This window comes from Sinocyclocheilus grahami, unplaced genomic scaffold (assembly GCF_001515645.1).
Source record: "Sinocyclocheilus grahami isolate Dianchi unplaced genomic scaffold, SAMN03320097.WGS_v1.1 scaffold1802.1, whole genome shotgun sequence".
Lineage (NCBI taxonomy): Eukaryota > Metazoa > Chordata > Actinopteri > Cypriniformes > Cyprinidae > Sinocyclocheilus > Sinocyclocheilus grahami.
In genome coordinates this window covers 162342-185825 of record NW_015506981.1, presented here as the reverse complement: position 1 = coordinate 185825, position 23484 = coordinate 162342, and the positions used below count along the sequence as shown (strand labels likewise).

Here is a 23484-nt window from a genome sequence, read left to right as displayed (position 1 = left end):
CAATCTGAAACCTCCTTATAAATGACAAATAATCATGTTACTAACAGCAGTGAAAAGAAGGGCTGCATAATGATCTATTTATACAGTATAATATTATATAATTACATTTTCCAAATTGAAATAACAGACCTATTTTTTTTTTTTAAATCAATAAAGGTATTAACAGGAGTTTTTACTACTTATTCAATCATATTCTGTGGAACCTCGAAAAAGACATTTATACCTGTATCTCACCCACAGTTGCTAGCTTCAGTGAGCTTCTTGTAATTAAATATACTTACATTTACACATCTGGAAGATGTTTTTACCCAAAGTGATTTTTTACATTGTAACAGCTGATGCATTTCCTACGAACTGAACCTGTGACTTTAGCATTGATAAAGCCTCATACTCTGTGTTTAAGCAAATGTGATCCAAGACTGGATGCTGTAGGTTTTACACATGCTAACAATATTTTTGAAACTAAAAATTTGAAATACAAATTTTAACTGAGGTATATCATATAACTTAGTAGCAACCTGATCTGCATCTGCTTTAGATCTGCCCCATTACCATTTCGTACTTTGGTTTGTCATTTCAGCTGGAGAGGATCAGTCAATGAATAGCTTGATACATTTTTATTTGCGTGCAGCAAAGCAGAATTTAGAACAAACTCACTTTGAATGTGTAGCAGTCTGAACAGCAGGATCGGAGCGACCTGGTCAAAACAGTGTGAAGATATGAAAAAAATCAAAGGACAAATAGAGGAGAGAGGATCCTGGGGGAGTAAAACAGAGTTTATTTTAGCTGTGGCAGGGATTGTGATTGGTCTGGGTAATGTGTGGAGATTTCCCTATCTCTGCTACAAGAATGGAGGAGGTATGAAGCGGACTAAAGACACAAATATTTGTTTGTTGGAGATTTCATTATGGTTACAAAAATGAATACTATACCTTAGGTTTCTGTGGCATTTTAATAATGTATTATCACACTGGTGTGTTCTCAGGGGCGTTCCTGATACCCTACCTGGTGTTTGTGGTTACCTGTGGGGTGCCTCTGTTCCTGCTAGAGACGGCTATGGGACAGTACACACAGGAAGGGGGCATTACTTGTTGGCGTCGGCTTTGTCCACTGGCTGAGGGTGAGTCAAAAGATTTAAACAAATTAATTCATGCTTTTTTTTATATGCACTCATTGTTAGGGTACAGGCAACCACCACTTGCATTTTCTAAAGTAAATGTGAGACAGTGTATCAATCTAGACAATATTAATCTGTATAGAAATCCATATCAGCCCCTAGAACTGTAATGTAAAAGTTAGTGAAATTTGGCACACTAATTGTGTTGAGTGCCTTAGTCCTGGTGGCAAATGAAACTTTGCATTGCAGCCATTCCCATGGGTCTCTGTGAAATTAGTTGTATGTCCCTGCTGATTAATGTATCTGTTTGCATTTGTCAGGTATTGGCTATGCAGGACAACTGATTATTTTGTACAGCTGCATGTATTACATCATCATTCTGGCCTGGGCGCTTTTCTACTTCATCTTCTCTTTTAGCTCCCAACTGCCGTGGGACAGTTGTGACAATACTTGGAACACAGGTGAACATTTGAAACAAAACTCACAGAAAGAGCTCAGTACTATCTATTGAATATCATACAGTATATGAATATGCTGGACCAGTGGTTTGCAAACTTTTATTTCGTCGTCTCTGTCATAGCTGACTGTGTGAATCTTGCTGCAAACAATCTGACCCTTAACCGGACAATGCTGATTAATTCAACTACTTCGGTTACAGAGTTCTGGAGGTGAATACATAAGCATAAATTATATTACAATGAAATCAATCCTTGCAAGAACATTATGCATTAGCAATTCAAAAAACATAGATACACACACATACATATATAATAAAACTGAAGTTGTTGGCCCTCTGTAAAGTTGTAAAGTTGTTGTTCTCTCTTGTCAAATTTTATAGAAACAGAGTGCTGGTTCTTTCTGATGGTATTGAGCAGGTCGGTAAGATCAACTGGGAGATTCTACTGTGTCTTATTGTAATGTGGATCATATGTTATTTCTGCATCTGGAAAGGAGTCAAATCCACAGGCAAGGTGAGCAAGATTATCTTTGAAGAGAATATGGTCTAATACTCTGCTTAAATATTTTATATCAAATTAAGTTATTATTTGTGTTCTGAACGTTAATACAGTATTTTGCTTCTTAAAGGGGTGGTCACTGTTTTTTTTTCTAGGCTTGATTGTGTTTATGGGGTGCAGTCTAACATGTGTTAATGCTTCGTTTTAAAAAAAATGCATTATTTTTCACATAATTTACCTTTATTCCACACCGTTCTGTCCCTTCTCTGAGAAACGGGCTGATCTTTTCCTGTTTTTATGAAGCCCCGCCCTCAGAAATAAGAAGATGGGCTCTGATTGGTTAGCTAGCCCAGTGTGTTGTGATTTACGCAGCAAACATATTTTGCTTTTCCTATATCCATGGGTCAGGTAATAAAAAATGCATTCTGATTATTTGCGAGTGGATAAAATAAATCATAAATGATGCAAATATTAACTCCATTTTTTTAAATAAATTTTTTTCATGAGGCAGATGATTTTGTGTGTGTGTGTGTGTGTGTTCGTCACCTGATCGGGAAGTTGAAGTGACAGAAACGGTGACATTCCAGATAAAGCCGTGGCTGGCTGATAAACACAAGCAATGACTAGAGCGGCCGCGATCAGCTCCGGTGCTACAACAGAGCATGTGCGAGGTGAATGCTGAGACAGAGTAGGTGGTACTGCGCATATGTGTCAAGCTATTCTGTCCGCGCTCATCCGTGGTTGAGTATACTTTGAAAGCTGTGCGGACGCGGCTGTGCGCGAGACGGAACGGAACGCGGAAAGTTAAGTATACCCAGGCCTTAACGCGCTGCAGACGCGTGCAGTGAGGCACTAAGCTCAGCTCTAACGTCACTGAATCTGCTGTTAAAAATGAACCATCTATTCATCATTTCATCATGCAAAACATACACGATAAATAGCAAATTTTTCATTGTTTCTCGAAACGTCATAGCATTTCCACACCGGCGATGACATGACTGTGGCGCCAAATCATTTATGTCCCCATGCATCATGTACGTCGTCACGCGTTGACGTCATCAATTTGCGATCGGTTTGTGAGATCGGCCAAGTTAGTGAGTACCGATCAAGTATAAATAATGTGATTATCGGCTGATACCGATCTCCGGCCGCATCCCTATGTGCAAGCACGGCTTTTAATGGTAGGCCTATGTTTTTTGTATAAAAAACGTTTAATATACGGTTTTATCCTGATTAAAGCTTTAATACAGAATGAGAAGCGTTATACATTTATCCCATCCAAAGTGGGATACACACACACACACACACACACACACACACACACACACAGCAGTGGGCACCCCTTTTTGCTGTGGCGCCCGGGGAGCAGTTGTACATTCACTCCCCCCACCTACAATCCCTGCCAGTACGAGACTCAAACCTGCAACCTTTGGGTTACAAGTCTGACTCTCTAACCATTAGGCCAAGACTTAGGCCCTATGTGAAAATAAGTGTATAATTGGAACAGTTCATTGTTGGAGCTGAGCTGAATGAGAGAGAGAGACAGAGAGAGAGAGAGAGATGCAGAGCGTGTGCAGAGCAGGGGACGCGAGGAACAGTATTAAGAACCACTGCTTTATAACATTTATTTTGAAACTTGTGAATCCATTAGAATCGTTAGAAAACAGAATCATGATTCATATATGAATAGATTTTTACGTGCACCCCTAGTTTTCTCTTCCTCTTCTCTAAAGCAGCGCAGCATGGCCTCGCCCCCTTTGCTGCCTTTTCCCGAGGGCGGGGTTTATCTGGGTTTGTGATGTCACGAACCCGGGAAGTAACTTGTTGTAGTCCCTACCAGCCGTTTTTGTAGGCATTAAACCACCAGAATTTTAAAAGACGATATTTTTATATTGAACTTCCAGCTTCGTAACTTTGCAGATATTGTTTATGCTCAAGCAGCAACATTACACACTAACTAACATTAAAAAAGTGAAATCGCAATCAACCACCCCTTTAACTGATATGAAAATAGTAAGACATTTTTTGAGGGGACAGATGCATCATTTTGGCCCTTTCTTATTGTGCTTGTAGGTGGTGTATTTTACAGCTACATTTCCTTATGTGATGCTGCTGGTGTTGCTAATTCGTGGGATGACTCTTCCTGGAGCTCTGCAGGGGATTGTGTTTTACCTGTACCCTGAACCGGCCCGTCTCTTTGACCCGCAGGTAACCCCACCGTCTGCCCTTTTCTGGTATGTGACTTAATAACCCCTATACAAGGACTAGATCAGCTGATAGTATAAAGAAATGTTGTTGTTGTTGTTTTTTTCACGTAGTCTATTTAAACTGCATTCACAACCAATAAAAAGTATGTTTTCTCTGTAAATAGCAAAAAGAAAATTCAATTTAAAATTCGCTGTTATCAAAATAGCATTAACATATTACAATTTCTTGAGCCCTTCCCCAAGTACTTATTCATTTGTCTTGTGCATTTAGGTTTGGATGGAAGCAGGAGCACAGATCTTTTTCTCCTATGCTTTGGGTACAGCTTCTCTTACTGTATTAGGCAGCTACAATAAATATAACAACAACTGCTACAGGTCAGTTCAGTATTATTGTATTATTTCCAGTATCTTTGTTTTTGGTATCTATTTCAAAGGTTGATCTTCAGCATATATTTGGGGGCACAGGAATGTCTGACACATTAACTAATCAATGGGGTACCACAGAGTTCGGTGTTTGGCCCTTCTCTTTTCTCTTCTATTTAGAAAATAATATAGGCACAGGCACAGTGGTTTTTGCACCACATATACATGTGTATGTATATATTTTATAATTTATGTTTTCCTTATCAGGGACAGCTTATGGCTTTGCCTTCTGAACAGTGGTACCAGTGTGGTAGCAGGTTTTGCTGTGTTCTCAGTCTTGGGCTTCATGGCTCAAAAACAGGGTGTCCCCATTGACGAGGTGGCAGAATCAGGTACTGCAACATTCTTAAAAGAAAGAAAGAAAGAAAGAAAGAAGGCAAAGTTTTAGAACACTAAAATACTAATCAAATGATTCTCTCTTTTCTCTTTCTTTCTTTTTCTTTCTTTCTTTCTTTTTTCTTTCTTTCTTTCTTTCTCTTTCTTTCAGGTCCAGGATTAGCGTTCATAGCTTATCCACAGGCAGTAGCTATGATGCCTTGTCCACAACTGTGGGCTGCTTGTTTCTTCATTATGATTATTTTGCTCGGGCTAGATACACAGGTGAGCTAAAACTCAAACCTGGAGACAGACATGTTAAACCTCACTCACGTGTTTCACTCAAAAGCGTTTCACTATTCTAATGCACTTTTGTTCTGCTGCACTCCTTAAAGTTTGTTGCGATGGAAGTTTTCATGACATCAGTGATGGACCTGTACCCCATGGTGCTGCGCAAAACTGGACGTCGAGAAATATTCCTCCTGCTTTTCTGTCTTTTTTGCTTCTTCAGCCAACTTGTCATGGTTACAGAGGTTTGTGTGTGTGAGGAAGAAAGACACTGACATGTATAAACTGAGTTAAAAAATAAGAATAAGCTTGCTTATTTAATTAAAAGTAAAAATATGAGCTGCCTTTCAAAAAAATCAAACTTGAAGTCGGCATGAAACGGAAGATGTGATCGTCTTTTCTTCTCTACTGTGACGTATATCCGAGTGAAACGGCATCTGAAATGAGAGGGCGGGGACTTGATTTCGTCCTTTGGGAATTGATTGGATTGTTGGAAGCTGGGGCGTTGCTAACAAAATGGAGGCAAATCTGAATGCCAGTTTGCAGTTAGTGGTGGGGGATTTCTCTCCACTGGATTCACAGCCGACAACCAAGCATGAATAAATGTTTTATTTATTAAAGGGGTCATATGATGCAATTAAAATTTTTCCTTTCTCTTTGGAGTGTTACAAGCTCTTGGTGCATAAAGAAGATCTGTAAAGTTGCAAAGACTAAAGTCTCAAATCCAAAGAGATATTCTTTATAAAAGTTAAGACTCAGCCACGCCTACCTAAAACGGCTCGTTCTAACACGCCCCCACATATCTACGTCACTATGTGGGGAGATTTGGTTAACGCCGCCCAAATGTTCACGCTAAGAAAGAAGGCGTAACTTTTATTCTTGCTGTAGTATTGTTGTTGCCACCGCCATGTCGTGAAGGCGCTGTGTGTTTCGTTGTGAAAGCAAAACTACTTTGTTTGGCCTTCCAAAAGAGGACGATATCTGCTTCGTCATGCCTGGAGCTGATCCATGCTGGTTGCTGAGGAAAAACAACAACTTTGCGCTGTGGCTCACCGGATCGGCTTTCACCGTGGATGAAGCGGAGTCCAGCCCGGGGTCGTCACATGTGGTTCCGGACTCTCCTTCGTCGAATCCGCTGGCCGCGCCGTTCTCAAGCCTCTGACTCAAAGACTGTAAGTACATTTTTTTATGTTTAAAGAGTTTTTATATTTTATATTTTTTATATTTAAAGCGAGTTTTTTGGGCAGTGTAGAGTAGGGCTTGTTGTTTGTCATTTCTCCGATCACAAATGCAGACATGGTTTTATGTTTAGCGGTGCGATGCTATGCTACGCAAAGCGTAAAAAGACAGTGTAAGTCATTATAATCCATAATTATGTCCCCACTGGATGCAACGAATGCCTCGTTTATAATGGGTTTTCATGTTTTTGAATCATCACTCCGGCCTGACAGGGCATCATCACAGTATGGTAGGGGCGTAACATTTCCGTCACACGCTTGAGGTATTCATCCAATCATAACGCACTGAATAGCTGGCCAATCACAGCGCACCTTGCTTTTCAGACCGATGAGCTTTGTAAAAATCGATGCGTTTCAGAAAGGCGAGGCATAGAGGAGAAACAATAATGTACAGTATGTGGAAAATAATGTGTATTTTGAACCTTAAACAGCATAAACACATTTCATTACACCAAATACACAAAATAATGTTCTTTTTAGCAACATCATATGACTCCTTTAAGGATGATGACGACGATCAACGGCACAAAACATGCCTAAACAGTGCGCGCGCACACAAGAGAGAGACTGCCTGAATGACTGAGTGCATCCTCCATCAGGTTAAGTCATACTCGTGAAAAAAATTTGTTTGTGATGTCCTAAGAGTAATGTTGTCACAATATCCTAATATCTTTTCAATGTTTAGGGGTAACGTACTCCCTCATGACTGGTGTCAGTGTTGTGTTCTCTCACAAGTGTTGTTTGATAATGCATTGAGTGTTCAGTGATGCATCGAGTTTGATTGTGCTGAAAGCATTCTGTCATGCCTGACCAATGGAGAAGGGTCTGGCTGCAGACATGCACTTGCATTTTCAGACTTGCACTCTCACACACCTGCACTTCCGCGAGTGATGTCACTTGCAGTCTTTTTTTTTTTTGTATTAATTATTTTTTTTAATTGAATCTCTTAACATTTTACACAAGTAACCAGGTGGTGAAGACAAGAAACTAAATCACGAAGTCACTTGCAATCGCCGCTTGCACTCTCAGCTACTTGCAATCCACACGAATCGTGCGTGTTGCCAATGGAGACAAGACGCTGTGGTGGTTAAATGATTAAAACTAATTTAGTACTATAACATACAGGATCCTGCAAGTCATCTGTAGGAGATAAAGACAAGAACCACAAATCCGTGGCCACAGAACAGCAGAATATGAATGCAATGCGCAAAGTCTCTCATTAAACGCTTTTAAACCTCTGTAGAAAACCATACACTTAATGAAGTTAAGTATCTTCCGGTGGTGTCGTACAAATTATGTCCGGCTCACCGGACCTCCAGCTTTTCCCGTCAGATGATGAACTTTTCTCCTGTCCCGAGACACCAACAGTGGCAACGCGCAAATCACTGGAGCACACAGATCCAAACAAAGAGACTCCCTCTGAGCACTCCGGTCGAAAGATCCAGCGCTCATACAAACCACGCTCCAGAAGACTACTCTCCCCTCCACCTTCAAGATCACCAGCGGTAACTGCACCTTGTCCATCTCTTCATTCCGCTGCCACCCCTCCTCCGATTCCACCCATTCAAAAATGGTCCGTCAACAGCCTACGTCAAGCCCTCTCAAACTCCGGACTTCATTTCTCCTGCAGATCATCAAAAGCTCAACTCTACGATATACTCATTAACTCCAATAACAGCTCCAGCATCCCAACAAACTCCTCAACTTCTCCAAAAAAGAAGACCCAGTCCTCAGCCATTTCTGTTTCTCTCCCGGCTCAGCGTTCTGAACGCAATTATCCTCAGCGCGCTAATCCGGAGGCTGCGGCAAAGATCAGAGGGGAAAAAACTAGAGCCGCTCACACTTCCTCGTCCTCCGGCCTTTCCGCCCGGCCAGCAACAGCAGCCACAAAAAAACGTTCCTCAGTTCCGTCAGCGCTCACAAATTCCCATATGCAGGTTACTCCACTTCCCAGGCAAGACCTATTTATCCCATCTTACTCTTCCGTACCTCCTTTTTCTCTACCTCCTTTCAATTCTGTCCTTGATAAACCATGCGCAACATCGTCACAGACGGTAACCTTTTTTTCACCCCCTCCTCAGAGAGCGGATCCTAGCGCGAGGCTGTCCCCCCCTCTATCCTTTGACGCTACTTCTTCTCATCCACTTTTCTTCCCTTCCGTGCCTCAAATTTCTCCTAATATTCCCCCTGGCTCAGTCCCTAACGTGAGGTTGCCTCCGCAAAGGATCCCTTCTCCCCTTCTGCCTGCTAACCCTCCCCCTCCTCTCGCTTCAGCCCCTCCTAGCCATCTCGGACAGCAGTCAGTACTAGGGCCCCCTGCCCAGCATCTATCTTCTTCTTCAGGTTCAATTCACTTGCCAGGTCATTCTCTCACCACAGCAGTTCATCATCCAGCTCCTCCTAACGCAGTCGCTATGGAACCACCTCCAGTCACAACCCACCTCCGTTCCCTAATTCTTTCAGGTGCAGATATTGATCTTCCTTCTCTGCTAACTTCAGTTCCCATCAATGAATCCCAGCGCTCTTTTGACTTTGGCCCTTTAACCATCAATCTAAAATATTCCATACCTCCATCAAAACGTGTTCTCACACTGGCAGAATTCTGCATAGCCTTCTGTAGATACACGGAAGTTATTTGCGCTTCATTTTCTAAGAGACGCAGGGAACTAAATGACTACCTCTCCATCATAGCGGAGCTATGAAAAAAATAATTTTATACCTACCATAAGCTGTTTTTAGCCAAATGCTCAGCCCGCGTCTATATTGGAGAGCCCTAGACCTCGAACTGTACAACCGAGTTTTCTTAGGCGTTCAAAGCCTCTCCTGCGCCATCTGCAGGTCCATTGTTCATCCAACCTCAGAATGTCCCATAACCAACCCCGATCCTCCAACCAATCCAGTGTCGTCTCAAGCTCCAAAATTCACTTCATACACCCCTCGCTCAAGAAGCATTCATGACCAGATCTTCACTTCAGTTTCAGGTAGACAAGTCTGTAACAATTTTAACACTTCAGGCTGCACCAGACAACGATGCCGCTTCCTCCACGTCTGCAATTTCTGTGGTGGAGCTCATGCACGATCCATTTGCCCTGTTCGCCGCTCGTCTGCTAACCTTAATAAAAAGTTTCAAAAGTACCTTTCGTCTCCTATTATCATTCCTGCTCTAGCTAGTGAATTGGAAAACCATCCAGACAAAAATTTCACTCAATTCCTTCTTTCAGGTTTGAAAGAATGTTTTGACCCTGGTTTGGAAAGTATACCCACTTCTAGCATGATCTGCTATAACTTGCAATCCGCAACAGCTGAACCCAACACAGTCGAAGCCCTCATCAAAAAATAATTAGAATCTGGATTCATGATTAGCCCTTTCAATTCTCCACCTTTTTAGTTATTTTGCATTAGTCCTATCGGAGTAGCCACCAGAAAATTTTCTGGCAAAAAGCGACTTATCATTGATCTCTCTGCTCCTCACGGAAATTGCCATCCGAGTATTAATAGTCGAATTCCAATAGACGAATTCTCCCTACATTATCATGACATTGACCAAGCAATCACTCTCATAAAAAATGCAGATTTCGCAGCCTGGCTAGCAAAAGTCGACATAACATCTGCTTTTAAAGTCATGCCCATTCACCCAGATTTCTGGCATCTGTTTGGCATCCGTTGGAACGAGAAATTCTACTTTGCAATCCGTCTTACTTTTGGCTGTAAAAGCAGTCCAAAAACTGCTTTTGCTCCTAGGCCACCTAAATTATGCCATGCGCATAATTCCCCAAGGCCGGCCTTTCATTTCCCACCTGCTAACTCTCGCTACTTCAGCCTCTGATCTAGAACAAATAATTTATCTAAGCCAACCATGTCGGGCAGACTTGAAATTATGGATCACCTTCTTAAAGAGTTGGAACGGCATAACCTTCTTCTACGATGATTTTCTGTCCCGACCTTGCGACATCTCCTTATTCACTGACGCTGCCACCTCCACTGGTTTTGGAGGTTTCTACAGAGGACGGTGGTTCGCCTCAACCTGGCCTCCTGGCCTCCTGAGCTCACTGACGCAAGCCAAACCGCCAAATCAACTGCCCTTCTTGAGCTATACCCCATAGTAGTAGCAGCCTATCTATGGGGCTCCGAATGGTCAACGAAAAACATCCTTTTTCACTGTGATAATTCTGCCACCGTCCACTGTATCAACAAAGGCCGTTCTAGCACTCCAAATATCATGCCCTTTCTTAGACGTCTAATTTGGATCTCTGCCTGTCACCAATTTGTCATTAAAGCTGAACACATTCCTGGTCATCAAAATGAAATCACTGACGCTTTATCTCGTTTTCTTTTTCAGAAATTCAAAACATTGGCTCCGGATGCAGACTCCAACCCAACTCCAGTTCCTCCTTATTCAGAACTCTTATTCCTCTAGACCACCCCCTCAGATACCTCCATACCCTATCTACCAATACCCTTTTACAAGCCGTTTCACCCAGAACACTCCAAACCTACTGGACAGCGTGGAGTTCTTTCAAAACCTTCCACAGAGCTCACAGCATGTTTTTTCCTGAGTTTTCCCTCCTCTCAATATCCTCCTTTCATCTCTTACCTCAATCTTGCCAATTCAATTAAACCAGGATCAATCAAATTCTACCTCAGCGGCATCCATTTCTTTTTCTGAGTTTTCCCTCCTCTCAATATCCTCCTTTCATCTCTTACCTCAATCTTGCCAATTCAATTAAACCAGGATCAATCAAGTTCTACCTCAGCGGCATCCATTTCTTTTTCAAACTCATCTACGGCCAACAGTGCCCCAACATTTCAAACCCTCAGATTTCTCTCCTCCTCAAAGGTTTACAAAAAACCAATCCCCCCGGCCAGACTCTGGACAGCCCCTAACCATCGATCTCCTCAGCATCTGCCTAACTACTCTCCATTCAGGTTTATTTTCCCCTAACAAAACAAGAACCTTGGATGCAATGTTCAATTTGGCTTTCTTCGGCTTCCTCAGAGTCTCAGAACTCACCACCAACTCAAACTTCAACCCAGCCATACATCCTACATTCTCCGACCTTCAAATTATAAACCACGACATCATACGTTTCAACATCAAACAAAGCAAAACTGACCAACTGAAATGCGGCCATTCAATCTTCATCTTCAATTTGCCAACCCCCATCCAGCCATATCAGTCCATAGCCCTTTTTCTTCATCAGAGGAAATCCCAAATTACCTCTTCTCTTGACCCTCTTTTTATTGACGATAAAAACCTTCCTACCTCCAGACATTGGTTCCAAAATAATCTCAAAGCCATCCTCAGCAGATCCGGCATCCCAACTAAACATTTCTCTTCCCATTCGTTCCGCATTGGGGCAGCCACCACAGCAGCACAGAGGGGACTTTCCGAACACCAAATCAAAATGCTGGGCCTATGTACGTCTCATACCTTCGAAACATACATTCGATCTGATCTTCTCCACATTAGACAAGCTCACCAAACACTAGCATCTTTCTGAATCTGGACCGCTTCCCCCCCTACTATTTTGCACATTCCTGCTTACTTAGTCCCGTAGGGCTCCTATTCATCTGGATGCAGCGAGAGCTCCCCCTTTTCGAATCGGCATGAGCTACCACTCCTGGAGTGGGCTCTCTAATTCGAATCGCCGTGTGGGCTCCCCATCCAGATGCTGTCCAGGTTCTCCCATTCGAATCGCAGTGTGGGCTCTCCCGTTTGATTGTGATTGAGATCTCCTTTGAGACCTATAGGGAGCTCTCTCCTTCAAATGTGCGGGAGCTCTCCCGGTCGAATCGCAGTGTGAGCTTTCTTTTCGGGCTCAGTGGGGGCTGCCCCTTTCCGAATCGCCGTGTGATGCTCCATGTTATTAACTATGGGGGCTCTCCCATTCGGATCGCAGCGGGAGCCCTCCTATCCGAACAACCGAACTGGAGGTACCAAGGTTCATCTGTCCCTCGGGTGCAGCGGGCCCTCATGTCCTTAAGTGGTCCAAACCCTTGCATCAGGGGGAGGGTAGCTCTGCGTTTATATAAACACCGTGGGCTCCCTCTTTCAACGGCGGGGGGGGGGGGGGTTCACTTTGGACGTCCGTGGCCCGTTTCCCTTCAGGCCCGAGGGCACCCTGCCCCATCCATGACATCTAGGGGCCCCTTGGTATTTTTACTTCACAGGGCTCCATGGCACGGATGTGCAGCGGGGTGTACTCCAGCTACGCTCTCAAACCTCCAGTCCTGAGATACTCCCGCAAGAGTAATTCCAGGAAAGTCACTGCCGCAGCAGTGCAGCAGTAAGATGCTCCTTAATTAAAGTTCCAAAGCACGGCTCTCTCACCACCATAATTAGTATAGCTTAAATTTCACTCCTTTTGGGGGGTATCCCCATTATTCTTCAAGTATTTGGGTATCCCGTATACTTAAACCCTCAGACATGTTGATCTCGCTAAACTCGACTTGCTGTCCCAAATTTATTTCTGCACTTTTGGGGGGTATATCAGAGCTTGAGTTGAAGCTGCTTCATCGAGCCCCTCATCAGTGGACAGCAAGCCAAATAAGTTTACACACAATTTCCTTAAGATTATATGGGCAAACGAACTCGTTAAATGAAGTTCCTTAACGTAAGTTAGGGAGGAGCTAGCCCATCTAATCTTTCAATCAACAGCCAGAGTATATAAGCAGCTGCTTACCTCTCTCCAGTCTCAGCTGTTCCAGCATCCCTCCACCTCCCCAAAACTCCACCTTCATCTTAGGTACCTTGCCCTTCGTAATCATCCTATGTCAAGTCCCTGGGGGTATATCAAAGCTCGAGTTGAAGCTGCTTCATCGAGCCCCTCATAAGTGGACAGCAAGCCAAATAAGTTTACACACAATTTCCTTAAGATTATATGGGCAAACGAACTTGTTAAATATGGCTTAATGTGTTAAGATAGTGCTATTAAAAGATCAAATTCGATATATAGTTTATTCATTTAATGTACTAGGCTACTACAAGGCTACAAACTTATACTTTTCCTCCCATACGCCTACAGCAAAACGCTTCTTAATGTGCCATAATGGACTAAGATGATAAAGACCAAATTCAGTATTTCTTATTGTTGATGCAAACTACACAGACCATATGAAGGTTTAAAAGCACTTAAAGAGAGACTTTGCACATTGCGTTCATATTCTGCTGTTCTGTGGCCACGGATTTGCGGGTCTTGTCTTTTTCTCCTACAGATGACTTGCAGGATCCTGTATGTTATAGTACTAAATTAGTTTAAATCATTTAACCACCACAGCATCTTGTCTCCATTGGCAACATGCACGATTTGTATGGATTGCAAGTAGCTGAGAGTGCAAGCGGCGATTGCAAGTGACTTCGTGATTTAGTTTCTTTTTTTCTTGTCTTCACCACCTGGCTACTTGTGTAAAATGTTGAGAGATTCAATTAAAAAAATAATTGATCAATTAAATAAAATAAAAAAAGACTGCAAGTGACGTCACTCATGGAAGTGCAGGTGTCTGAGAGTGCAAGTCTGAAAATGCAGGTGCATGTCTGCAGCCAGACCCTATTGGACCAATGTATGTGTTTGTTTACTGGGGTCTGAAACAGAGAGGTTAAAGGGTTAGTTCACCCAGAAATGAAAATTAGGCTGCGTTTTACTCACCCCCGAGGCATCCTAGGTGTATATGACTTTCTTCTTTCAGACGAATCCAGTCGGAGTTATATAAAAAATTGTCTTTGATCTTTCAAGCTCTATCATTTCACTCAGCGGGTGTTGCATTGCTTTAGTCCAAAAGACGTGAAATAAAAAGCTCCCTTCCATAAAAAAAAACGGTCTCACACGGCTCCGGGGGGTGAACAAAGGCCTCTTAGACTGCTTAGTTTACAACTGTGAGCACAAGCTAGATTAAAGTGATTATTATGTTTTGAATATGGATATTTTTCTTACAAAAACGCATCGATTCGCTGCAGGAGGCCTTTGTTCACCCCCCGGAGCCATGTGAGACACTTTTTTTTTATGGAAGGGCGCTTTTTATTTCATGTCTTTTGGACTGAAGGAATGCAACACCCGCTGAGTGCCATGAAACAGCTTGAAAGATCAAAGATACTCCGAAGATTTAATAGAACTCCGACTGGATTCGTCTGAAAGAAGAAAGTCATATACACCTAGGATGCCTCGGGGGTGAGTAAAACGCAGCCTAATTTTCATTTTTGGGTGAACTAACCCTTTAAGTAAAAAGATATGATAAGTTGATGTTACTAGCTGTGTCGGTGTGATCCTTATCAATCGCAACAGTCAGTGCTATAAAGTGGAGCATCAGCTTCAGCTTTCCCCCCTGTCGTTTATCCCAGTGTTTACCCCTCATGTCACTAGCTCCGCCCTTGTGCCATAGCTCGTGACTAGGGCTGTGAATCTTTGGGTAGACAGCGAATCGATTCAATTCATGAGTCATAGGTTTTCGATTAGATTCAAGAACAATTTTTGCAAATTCAGAATGATTCAATTCGATTTCGATTCACAATTAAATTCGATTCGATTCAATTAACGATTCGATTCTGCATTCTTTAAGTGCATTCACAGGATTATTTAAATGAGTCCTCTAAATTCTTTAAATGCTTAGTCAGGGGGCAAATTACACAGCAGCCTTTATGTTCACAGAACCTTAAGTTAGAGAAAAAAACACTTTTGTCCATTGTTAGATGCTATAGTTTAATGATGCTATGGCATGACATGGCATATGTAGAAATGTATGTAAGCCAAGTTTTTAAAAAAGAGCTTTAAAAGTAATATATATAGGCTAACATTTTGTCACACGAGGGGCGTAGCCATCATTTCAGAAGTGAAATGTTTTGTATTGTATTGTATTGTCAAATACAATAATTTTATGTATGTATGTATTCTTTTTTTTTTTTTTTTTTTTACAAGCAATTCTTTTCTTATTTAATTTAACTTTTCCTCTCCATAGTCGAATGATGATTCTGAAAGAAAACGCGCTTTTTTTTTTTTTTTTTTTTTTTTTTTTTTTTTTTACAAGCAATTCTTTTCTTATTTAATTTAACTTTTCCTCTCCATAGTCGAATGATGATTCTGAAAGAAAACGCGCTCGGTGTCTGTTTGCTATAGCAAGGAACGTATAACAACGAACGATTATCAGATAAACCTTGCGCTCTTATTTCAAGGTTGTTGTTAAAGCTGTGGTTATTTTAACGGTTTCCTTCGTACATTTGGTTTAACAACATTGTTAAACACACATTTCTCATTCAATGGAACTGTGCGTATGCTTTAGACCAGGGCTGTCCAAACTCGGTCCTGGAGGGCCGGTGTCCTGCAGAGTTGGTGTCCTGCAGAGTTTAGCTCCAACTTGCCTCAACACACCTGACTGGAAGTTTCTATGCCTAGTAAGAGCTTGATTAGCTGGTTCAGGTGTGTTTAATTAGGGTTGAAGCTAAACTCTGCAGGACACCGGCCCTCCAGGACCGAGTTTGGACAGCCCTGCTTTAGACACTTACATTTTTGCTCCATCCATGCAATAAATGTGCAGCCTTCGACTGCTCAGGTAATCGCGTCGGTATGACCGAGAGCCATTGAAAAACTACAGAAAAGCAAAACTACTTCACTTTAGCATTACTGGCCACGAGTACTAAGGAGAGATCAGATCAGACATCAGGTGCTCAAAAAATGTGCCAGTGAGACGAACGGCACAGTCACAGGCAGTAAATAATGGAGCACGTGAAGGAGAGATGCGAGGGCACGAACACTGTTCAAGGTCTCCATTAATTTGTGCTTGGAGTAATTTAATGTGTATATTTTGAAAGCATTGAATCGCTAAATCGAGATTCATTTGATTCTTGGCTTTTTAAATCGATTACTGTCCGAAATCGGCGATTCACGATTCAAAAATCCATGTTTCAGATCCATGCATTGCATTGTCCGGGTTTGCAATCGATGCATCGAGAAAACAAGTGAATCGTTACACCCCTACTTGTGACCGAAAGACAAGATGAGTCATTTTGAGGGGGAGGGGAGGTTAACGTTTTTGATTAAAGATTACAAGGGCAAAATTAATAAAAAAATAATAATGAAGTGCACGGATAAATTATTTTTTATATAATTTTAAATTATTCCATTAAAAAATAAGAATTTTCCATTTTGATTTCATGGTGACTTTAAGCATGCAGATATGTAACAACATTGTATAACTTGTTTGTATGCTGTATACTGTTAAGCTACTACTTTTGAAAATAGAAGACAGTATACTGCAGTATACATTCCGAACATAGCCTTTTTTGTTGAATTCAACACATTTGTTCTGCTTGAGTTGTAATGTTGTATTGTGACCTGCAGGGGGGGATGTATGTATTCCAGTTGTTTGACTATTATGCCTGCAGTGGAGCCTGTCTTCTTTTCCTCTGTGTGTTTGAGTCTCTGGTCATGGGTTGGATCTTTGGTGAGTAGCAAAGAAGCTACAAAAACTGACCTTCAAATAAAGAATAGCATTTCCCTGATGTGTTGAGATAAAAGTAATTTAAAAGAAGCAAGGAATTGTACAGATTAAAAGATAAAATAATTGTAATATGAATGCATAATGTTAGTAGTATATTGGTAGCCACAACTTCCTTTCTAGTTTCAAAGACCTTTTATTAAAACTAAGCTGCCAAAAAACCTTCTGATGTCAGCCAGATTAATTCAAACAGGACTGCCCACACTTATAGGTCAATGACACCTTTCTGTAATCAAAAACTTAGCCTGCCTAGTCATGTTGAGGTACTGTAATTAGGAGAAAAGAAGACATATACTATTATTCTAAACACCATGTTGTGAAGTCCATGATGAAATGAAAATTAGGCTGCGTTTTACTCACCCCCGAGGCATCCTAGGTGTATATGACTTTCTTCTTTCAGACGAATCCAGTCGGAGTTATATAAAAAATTGTCTTTGATCTTTCAAGCTCTATCATTTCACTCAGCGGGTGTTGCATTGCTTTAGTCCAAAAGACGTGAAATAAAAAGCTCCCTTCCATAAAAAAAAACGGTCTCACACGGCTCCGGGGGGTGAACAAAGGCCTCTTAGACTGCTTAGTTTACAACTGTGAGCACAAGCTAGATTAAAGTGATTATTATGTTTTGAATATGGATATTTTTCTTACAAAAACGCATCGATTCGCTGCAGGAGGCCTTTGTTCACCCCCCGGAGCCATGTGAGACACTTTTTTTTTATGGAAGGGCGCTTTTTATTTCATGTCTTTTGGACTGAAGGAATGCAACACCCGCTGAGTGCCATGAAACAGCTTGAAAGATCAAAGATACTCCGAAGATTTAATAGAACTCCGACTGGATTCGTCTGAAAGAAGAAAGTCATATACACCTAGGATGCCTCGGGGGTGAGTAAAACGCAGCCTAATTTTCATTTTTGGGTGAACTAACCCTTTAAGTAAAAAGATATGATAAGTTGATGTTACTAGCTGTGTCGGTGTGATCCTTATCAATCGCAACAGTCAGTGCTATAAAGTGGAGCATCAGCTTCAGCTTTCCCCCCTGTCGTTTATCCCAGTGTTTACCCCTCATGTCACTAGCTCCGCCCTTGTGCCATAGCTCGTGACTAGGGCTGTGAATCTTTGGGTAGACAGCGAATCGATTCAATTCATGAGTCATAGGTTTTCGATTAGATTCAAGAACAATTTTTGCAAATTCAGAATGATTCAATTCGATTTCGATTCACAATTAAATTCGATTCGATTCAATTAACGATTCGATTCTGCATTCTTTAAGTGCATTCACAGGATTATTTAAATGAGTCCTCTAAATTCTTTAAATGCTTAGTCAGGGGGCAAATTACACAGCAGCCTTTATGTTCACAGAACCTTAAGTTAGAGAAAAAAACACTTTTGTCCATTGTTAGATGCTATAGTTTAATGATGCTATGGCATGACATGGCATATGTAGAAATGTATGTAAGCCAAGTTTTTAAAAAAGAGCTTTAAAAGTAATATATATAGGCTAACATTTTGTCACACGAGGGGCGTAGCCATCATTTCAGAAGTGAAATGTTTTGTATTGTATTGTATTGTCAAATACAATAATTTTATGTATGTATGTATTCTTTTTTTTTTTTTTTTTTTTAAAAGCATTTTTTTTTTTTTAACTTTTCCTCTCCATAGTCGAATGATGATTCTGAAAGAAAACGCGCTCGGTGTCTGTTTGCTATAGCAAGGAACGTATAACAACGAACGATTATCAGATAAACCTTGCGCTCTTATTTCAAGGTTGTTGTTAAAGCTGTGGTTATTTTAACGGTTTCCTTCGTACATTTGGTTTAACAACATTGTTAAACACACATTTCTCATTCAATGGAACTGTGCGTATGCTTTAGACCAGGGCTGTCCAAACTCGGTCCTGGAGGGCCGGTGTCCTGCAGAGTTGGTGTCCTGCAGAGTTTAGCTCCAACTTGCCTCAACACACCTGACTGGAAGTTTCTATGCCTAGTAAGAGCTTGATTAGCTGGTTCAGGTGTGTTTAATTAGGGTTGAAGCTAAACTCTGCAGGACACCGGCCCTCCAGGACCGAGTTTGGACAGCCCTGCTTTAGACACTTACATTTTTGCTCCATCCATGCAATAAATGTGCAGCCTTCGACTGCTCAGGTAATCGCGTCGGTATGACCGAGAGCCATTGAAAAACTACAGAAAAGCAAAACTACTTCACTTTAGCATTACTGGCCACGAGTACTAAGGAGAGATCAGATCAGACATCAGGTGCTCAAAAAATGTGCCAGTGAGACGAACGGCACAGTCACAGGCAGTAAATAATGGAGCACGTGAAGGAGAGATGCGAGGGCACGAACACTGTTCAAGGTCTCCATTAATTTGTGCTTGGAGTAATTTAATGTGTATATTTTGAAAGCATTGAATCGCTAAATCGAGATTCATTTGATTCTTGGCTTTTTAAATCGATTACTGTCCGAAATCGGCGATTCACGATTCAAAAATCCATGTTTCAGATCCATGCATTGCATTGTCCGGGTTTGCAATCGATGCATCGAGAAAACAAGTGAATCGTTACACCCCTACTTGTGACCGAAAGACAAGATGAGTCATTTTGAGGGGGAGGGGAGGTTAACGTTTTTGATTAAAGATTACAAGGGCAAAATTAATAAAAAAATAATAATGAAGTGCACGGATAAATTATTTTTTATATAATTTTAAATTATTCCATTAAAAAATAAGAATTTTCCATTTTGATTTCATGGTGACTTTAAGCATGCAGATATGTAACAACATTGTATAACTTGTTTGTATGCTGTATACTGTTAAGCTACTACTTTTGAAAATAGAAGACAGTATACTGCAGTATACATTCCGAACATAGCCTTTTTTGTTGAATTCAACACATTTGTTCTGCTTGAGTTGTAATGTTGTATTGTGACCTGCAGGGGGGGATGTATGTATTCCAGTTGTTTGACTATTATGCCTGCAGTGGAGCCTGTCTTCTTTTCCTCTGTGTGTTTGAGTCTCTGGTCATGGGTTGGATCTTTGGTGAGTAGCAAAGAAGCTACAAAAACTGACCTTCAAATAAAGAATAGCATTTCCCTGATGTGTTGAGATAAAAGTAATTTAAAAGAAGCAAGGAATTGTACAGATTAAAAGATAAAATAATTGTAATATGAATGCATAATGTTAGTAGTATATTGGTAGCCACAACTTCCTTTCTAGTTTCAAAGACCTTTTATTAAAACTAAGCTGCCAAAAAACCTTCTGATGTCAGCCAGATTAATTCAAACAGGACTGCCCACACTTATAGGTCAATGACACCTTTCTGTAATCAAAAACTTAGCCTGCCTAGTCATGTTGAGGTACTGTAATTAGGAGAAAAGAAGACATATACTATTATTCTAAACACCATGTTGTGAAGTCCATGATGCTAAATTCTTCCCTGCACCACAGGGGCTGAGAGAATGTTTGATGTCATTGAAGACATGACCAACTCACGACCCAATTACATATTCATGCTGTGCTGGAAATACCTGACTCCTCTCGTGTCCCTGGTGAGTGTCTCTGCATTCATTCATCTGTTTGATCTTCACAGATTTTTTTACATTTGTCAAAAAGCCTATAAATGTCTTAATGGTCATTATTTAGTTGTAGGATTACAAAAATCGTTGGATTAAAAATCCGTCAAATTTACGGTAAAAAAACGGCAGCTGTGGTTGCCGGAATTTTACCAAAAAAACTGATATAATGTTAATATACCAACCTTTTGTACCTTTGTAATACACTGATAACAACCAAATGCAGGTGGTGATGAGAAAGTCACATGATGAGCCAAAGCCCATCACATTAAATAATAACAAAAATATAAGGTGCACAGTGTCATTCACACAAACACCAAACACCATCATGGTAACACTCATGAAACTGAAATAATGCAATAAACATTCATTTAACAACATTAGGTGTAACACACAACCCTAATATACAAAACTGATCAGAAAAAACTAAGAAGAAACATAGTTATTTCAACAAAAAAACATCAAATTTGAAATGTAACGCAGGGAATTCTGGGAATGTCAATTTACGGTTATTCACTGTAAATTATACGGTCTTTTTCACTTCCAAAAACAGTATACTACCGTAAAATTAATGTCCAATACATGTAATGTCCAATACAGTTTTTCACTGTATATAGTAGGGGAATTTACCGTTAACTATTTAACAGGATTTTACTGTAGCATTCTTACAGTCTTTTACCGTTAAATTCACAGTCATTTTTTAGTGTATTTCTCACATTTGTCTGATCTCATTCTCCTTTTTCTTTCTCATCTATTCTTTACAACTTTCTCTTTCTCTTCTGTCCATTCTCAGGTGTCTTTTGTCTGTTCTCTTGTGAAGTACAAACCCCTCACTTTTAACCGCTGGTATGTGTACCCGGACTGGGCGTATGCACTAGGCTGGTTACTGGCCCTGTCATCCATTCTACTGGTGCCTGCATGGGCGCTTGGGCAACTTATTGTTGTAAAAGGAAGCTTAAAACAGGTGAGATTAATCATGTTCACCCCTTATGTTTAAACAGATGAACAAGCCACTGATATATCATTAAGGCAGGAATGTATGTTTAAGTATTTAAAGGGATAGTTCACCCAAAAATTAAAATTACTCCATGATTTACTCACCCTCAAGCCATCCTAGGTGTATATGACTTTCTTTTTTCATACGAATACATTCTGAGTTATTTTTAAAAATGTCCTTGCTCTTCCAAGTTTTATAATGGCAATGAATGGGGGTTGAGATTTTGAAGCCCAAAAAAGTGCATGCATCTACCAGTCATAAAAAGTGCTCCACGTGGCTCCAGGTGGTTAATGAAGGTCTTCTGAAGCGAAGTGATGCATTTGCATGAAAAATATCTGTATTTAGAACTTTATACACCATAATCTCTAGCTTCCACTAACTGTCGTACGTGAGTTCATGAGAGACTGACGTTCCAACGGATGAGGTAGGACGAAATGACAAATGCGGAAGCGCAGAGGAGAGAGCAAAACAAAAGACTGGTCATGAATTAGAAGTACAAAACGAGGATTTGCAAAGAAAAATGTTGGATGATTTATAAGCCAAGAGGAGACTGGTTTTCCTTTGCTGTAAACAAAACTTGATTCTCGCGAGACTAGCATATTCTCACCAGAGCTTACAGTATGCATACGTCCTACGTCATCCACTGGAACTATCTTTTGAACACGTACGAAAATTGGCATCAATTTTCATTTTTGGGTGAACTATCCCTTTAACCAAAGCTAACCCTAATTGCATAACTAACCAAGAGTAAATCAACCTAAAAAGATCAAATTGTTTCACTGTGTTTGTATGTCCTGACAGCGTTGGCGTCACCTGTGTAGTCCTGACAAAAGCCTCCCTGTCACCTGTAAGCAACAAACAGAAATACAAGAAAATACCCTAATCACAGAGATGGAAGTCTTAGTCAAGTGCGACACAAGCTAAAAAAAAAATGTTTGACATTTCTTTTCACTATTTCTGGAGGTGCTCACTCTTGCTGTTTATTTCCACTTGTTTTTAGTGATCTTTGTAATATAATCAGCTATTCACATAATCTGCTGTTCATAGGTTATTGCACTGTCATTGTGCTTTCACGTTTGTGTAATATTTTTTTTGTTTGTTTTAAATAAAAAATCTAAAGAAAAAAAGGTTTCTTTAATAACTTGACTTTTTACAGCTGCCTGTATCTCAGCATATAGAATTACTTTAGTTTTATTTAGTTTAGAAATAGTGAATATTTTGATTTAGGGGTTGAACAGAACAGTATTCTGAATAACAGGCACGTGCACAGGTAGGGCTCAACCTGTGCAGAGCACATGCCCTTTTTGCCCTTACACTCCAAAGTGCCCTTTTTTCTTCTTTTTTTTCTTTTTCTTCTTCAATAAATCAATGCTATTGGTCACCCTTTACGTCTGTCTGTCTGATTTACTAATATTTACCCAATGAAAGGTATTAAAAATATCTTGTGATGTGACTAAATCTTGTTGGATCTTGCGAGGGTAAATAAAGATCTTGTTGGTTGAATAAGTACAGCATTTTCTTTACGCAAGAAACACTATGTCTATAAAGGCTCATATTTTATGTATTTGAGGTCTGCGACATGGGACCGGAGAGAGAGGGCTAGCATTTGCGATCTAGTCATAGCCAATAGCCTACACTTAAAGGTGCAATAGGTGATTGTCTTCAGAAACTTTTTTTGTTATGCTGGTTGAAAGTCTCTTCACATCCCGGTAGCAATCATTAAGTTAAGTGGTCTAAATGTATTTATCTGTATTTATACATTCTGTGGAAGGCGAAGGACCAAGAAATGTTCGTCCAATCAAAACACTCGGTCCGAGCGTTTTAATTGGCTTTCCTACCTGCCTGTCAACATATGTATTTGCATACCTCTGCGCACCCTGTTCGCGCAGACAGGAT

At 40.7% G+C, this 23484-nt stretch overlaps 1 protein-coding gene across 1 annotated transcript; it reads left to right on the top strand.

Moving 5' to 3' along the window:
- Positions 1–674: 674 nt before the first annotated feature.
- Positions 675–22610, top strand: LOC107572724 (sodium- and chloride-dependent GABA transporter 2-like). The gene is made up of 14 exons (XM_016259156.1): positions 675–858; positions 986–1120; positions 1438–1578; positions 1698–1785; positions 1956–2088; positions 4147–4281; positions 4552–4655; positions 4911–5035; positions 5191–5303; positions 5414–5551; positions 16873–16975; positions 20467–20567; positions 21385–21555; positions 22390–22610. Exons 1-14 carry the CDS (start codon positions 720–722, stop codon positions 22510–22512), a joined length of 1749 nt encoding a protein of 582 aa, XP_016114642.1. The 5' UTR covers positions 675–719; the 3' UTR covers positions 22513–22610.
- The last annotated feature ends 874 nt before the right edge of the window (positions 22611–23484 follow it).

Coding starts and splice junctions, on each gene's coding strand:
- LOC107572724 (XM_016259156.1), top strand. CDS start 720: ATGAAAAAAATCAAAGGACAAATAGAGGAGAGAGGATCCTGGGGGAGT. Junction 1,121..1,437: donor GCTTTGTCCACTGGCTGAGG/GTGAGTCAAAAG, acceptor TGCATTTGTCAG/GTATTGGCTATGCAGGACAA. Junction 4,656..4,910: donor TATAACAACAACTGCTACAG/GTCAGTTCAGTA, acceptor TTTCCTTATCAG/GGACAGCTTATGGCTTTGCC.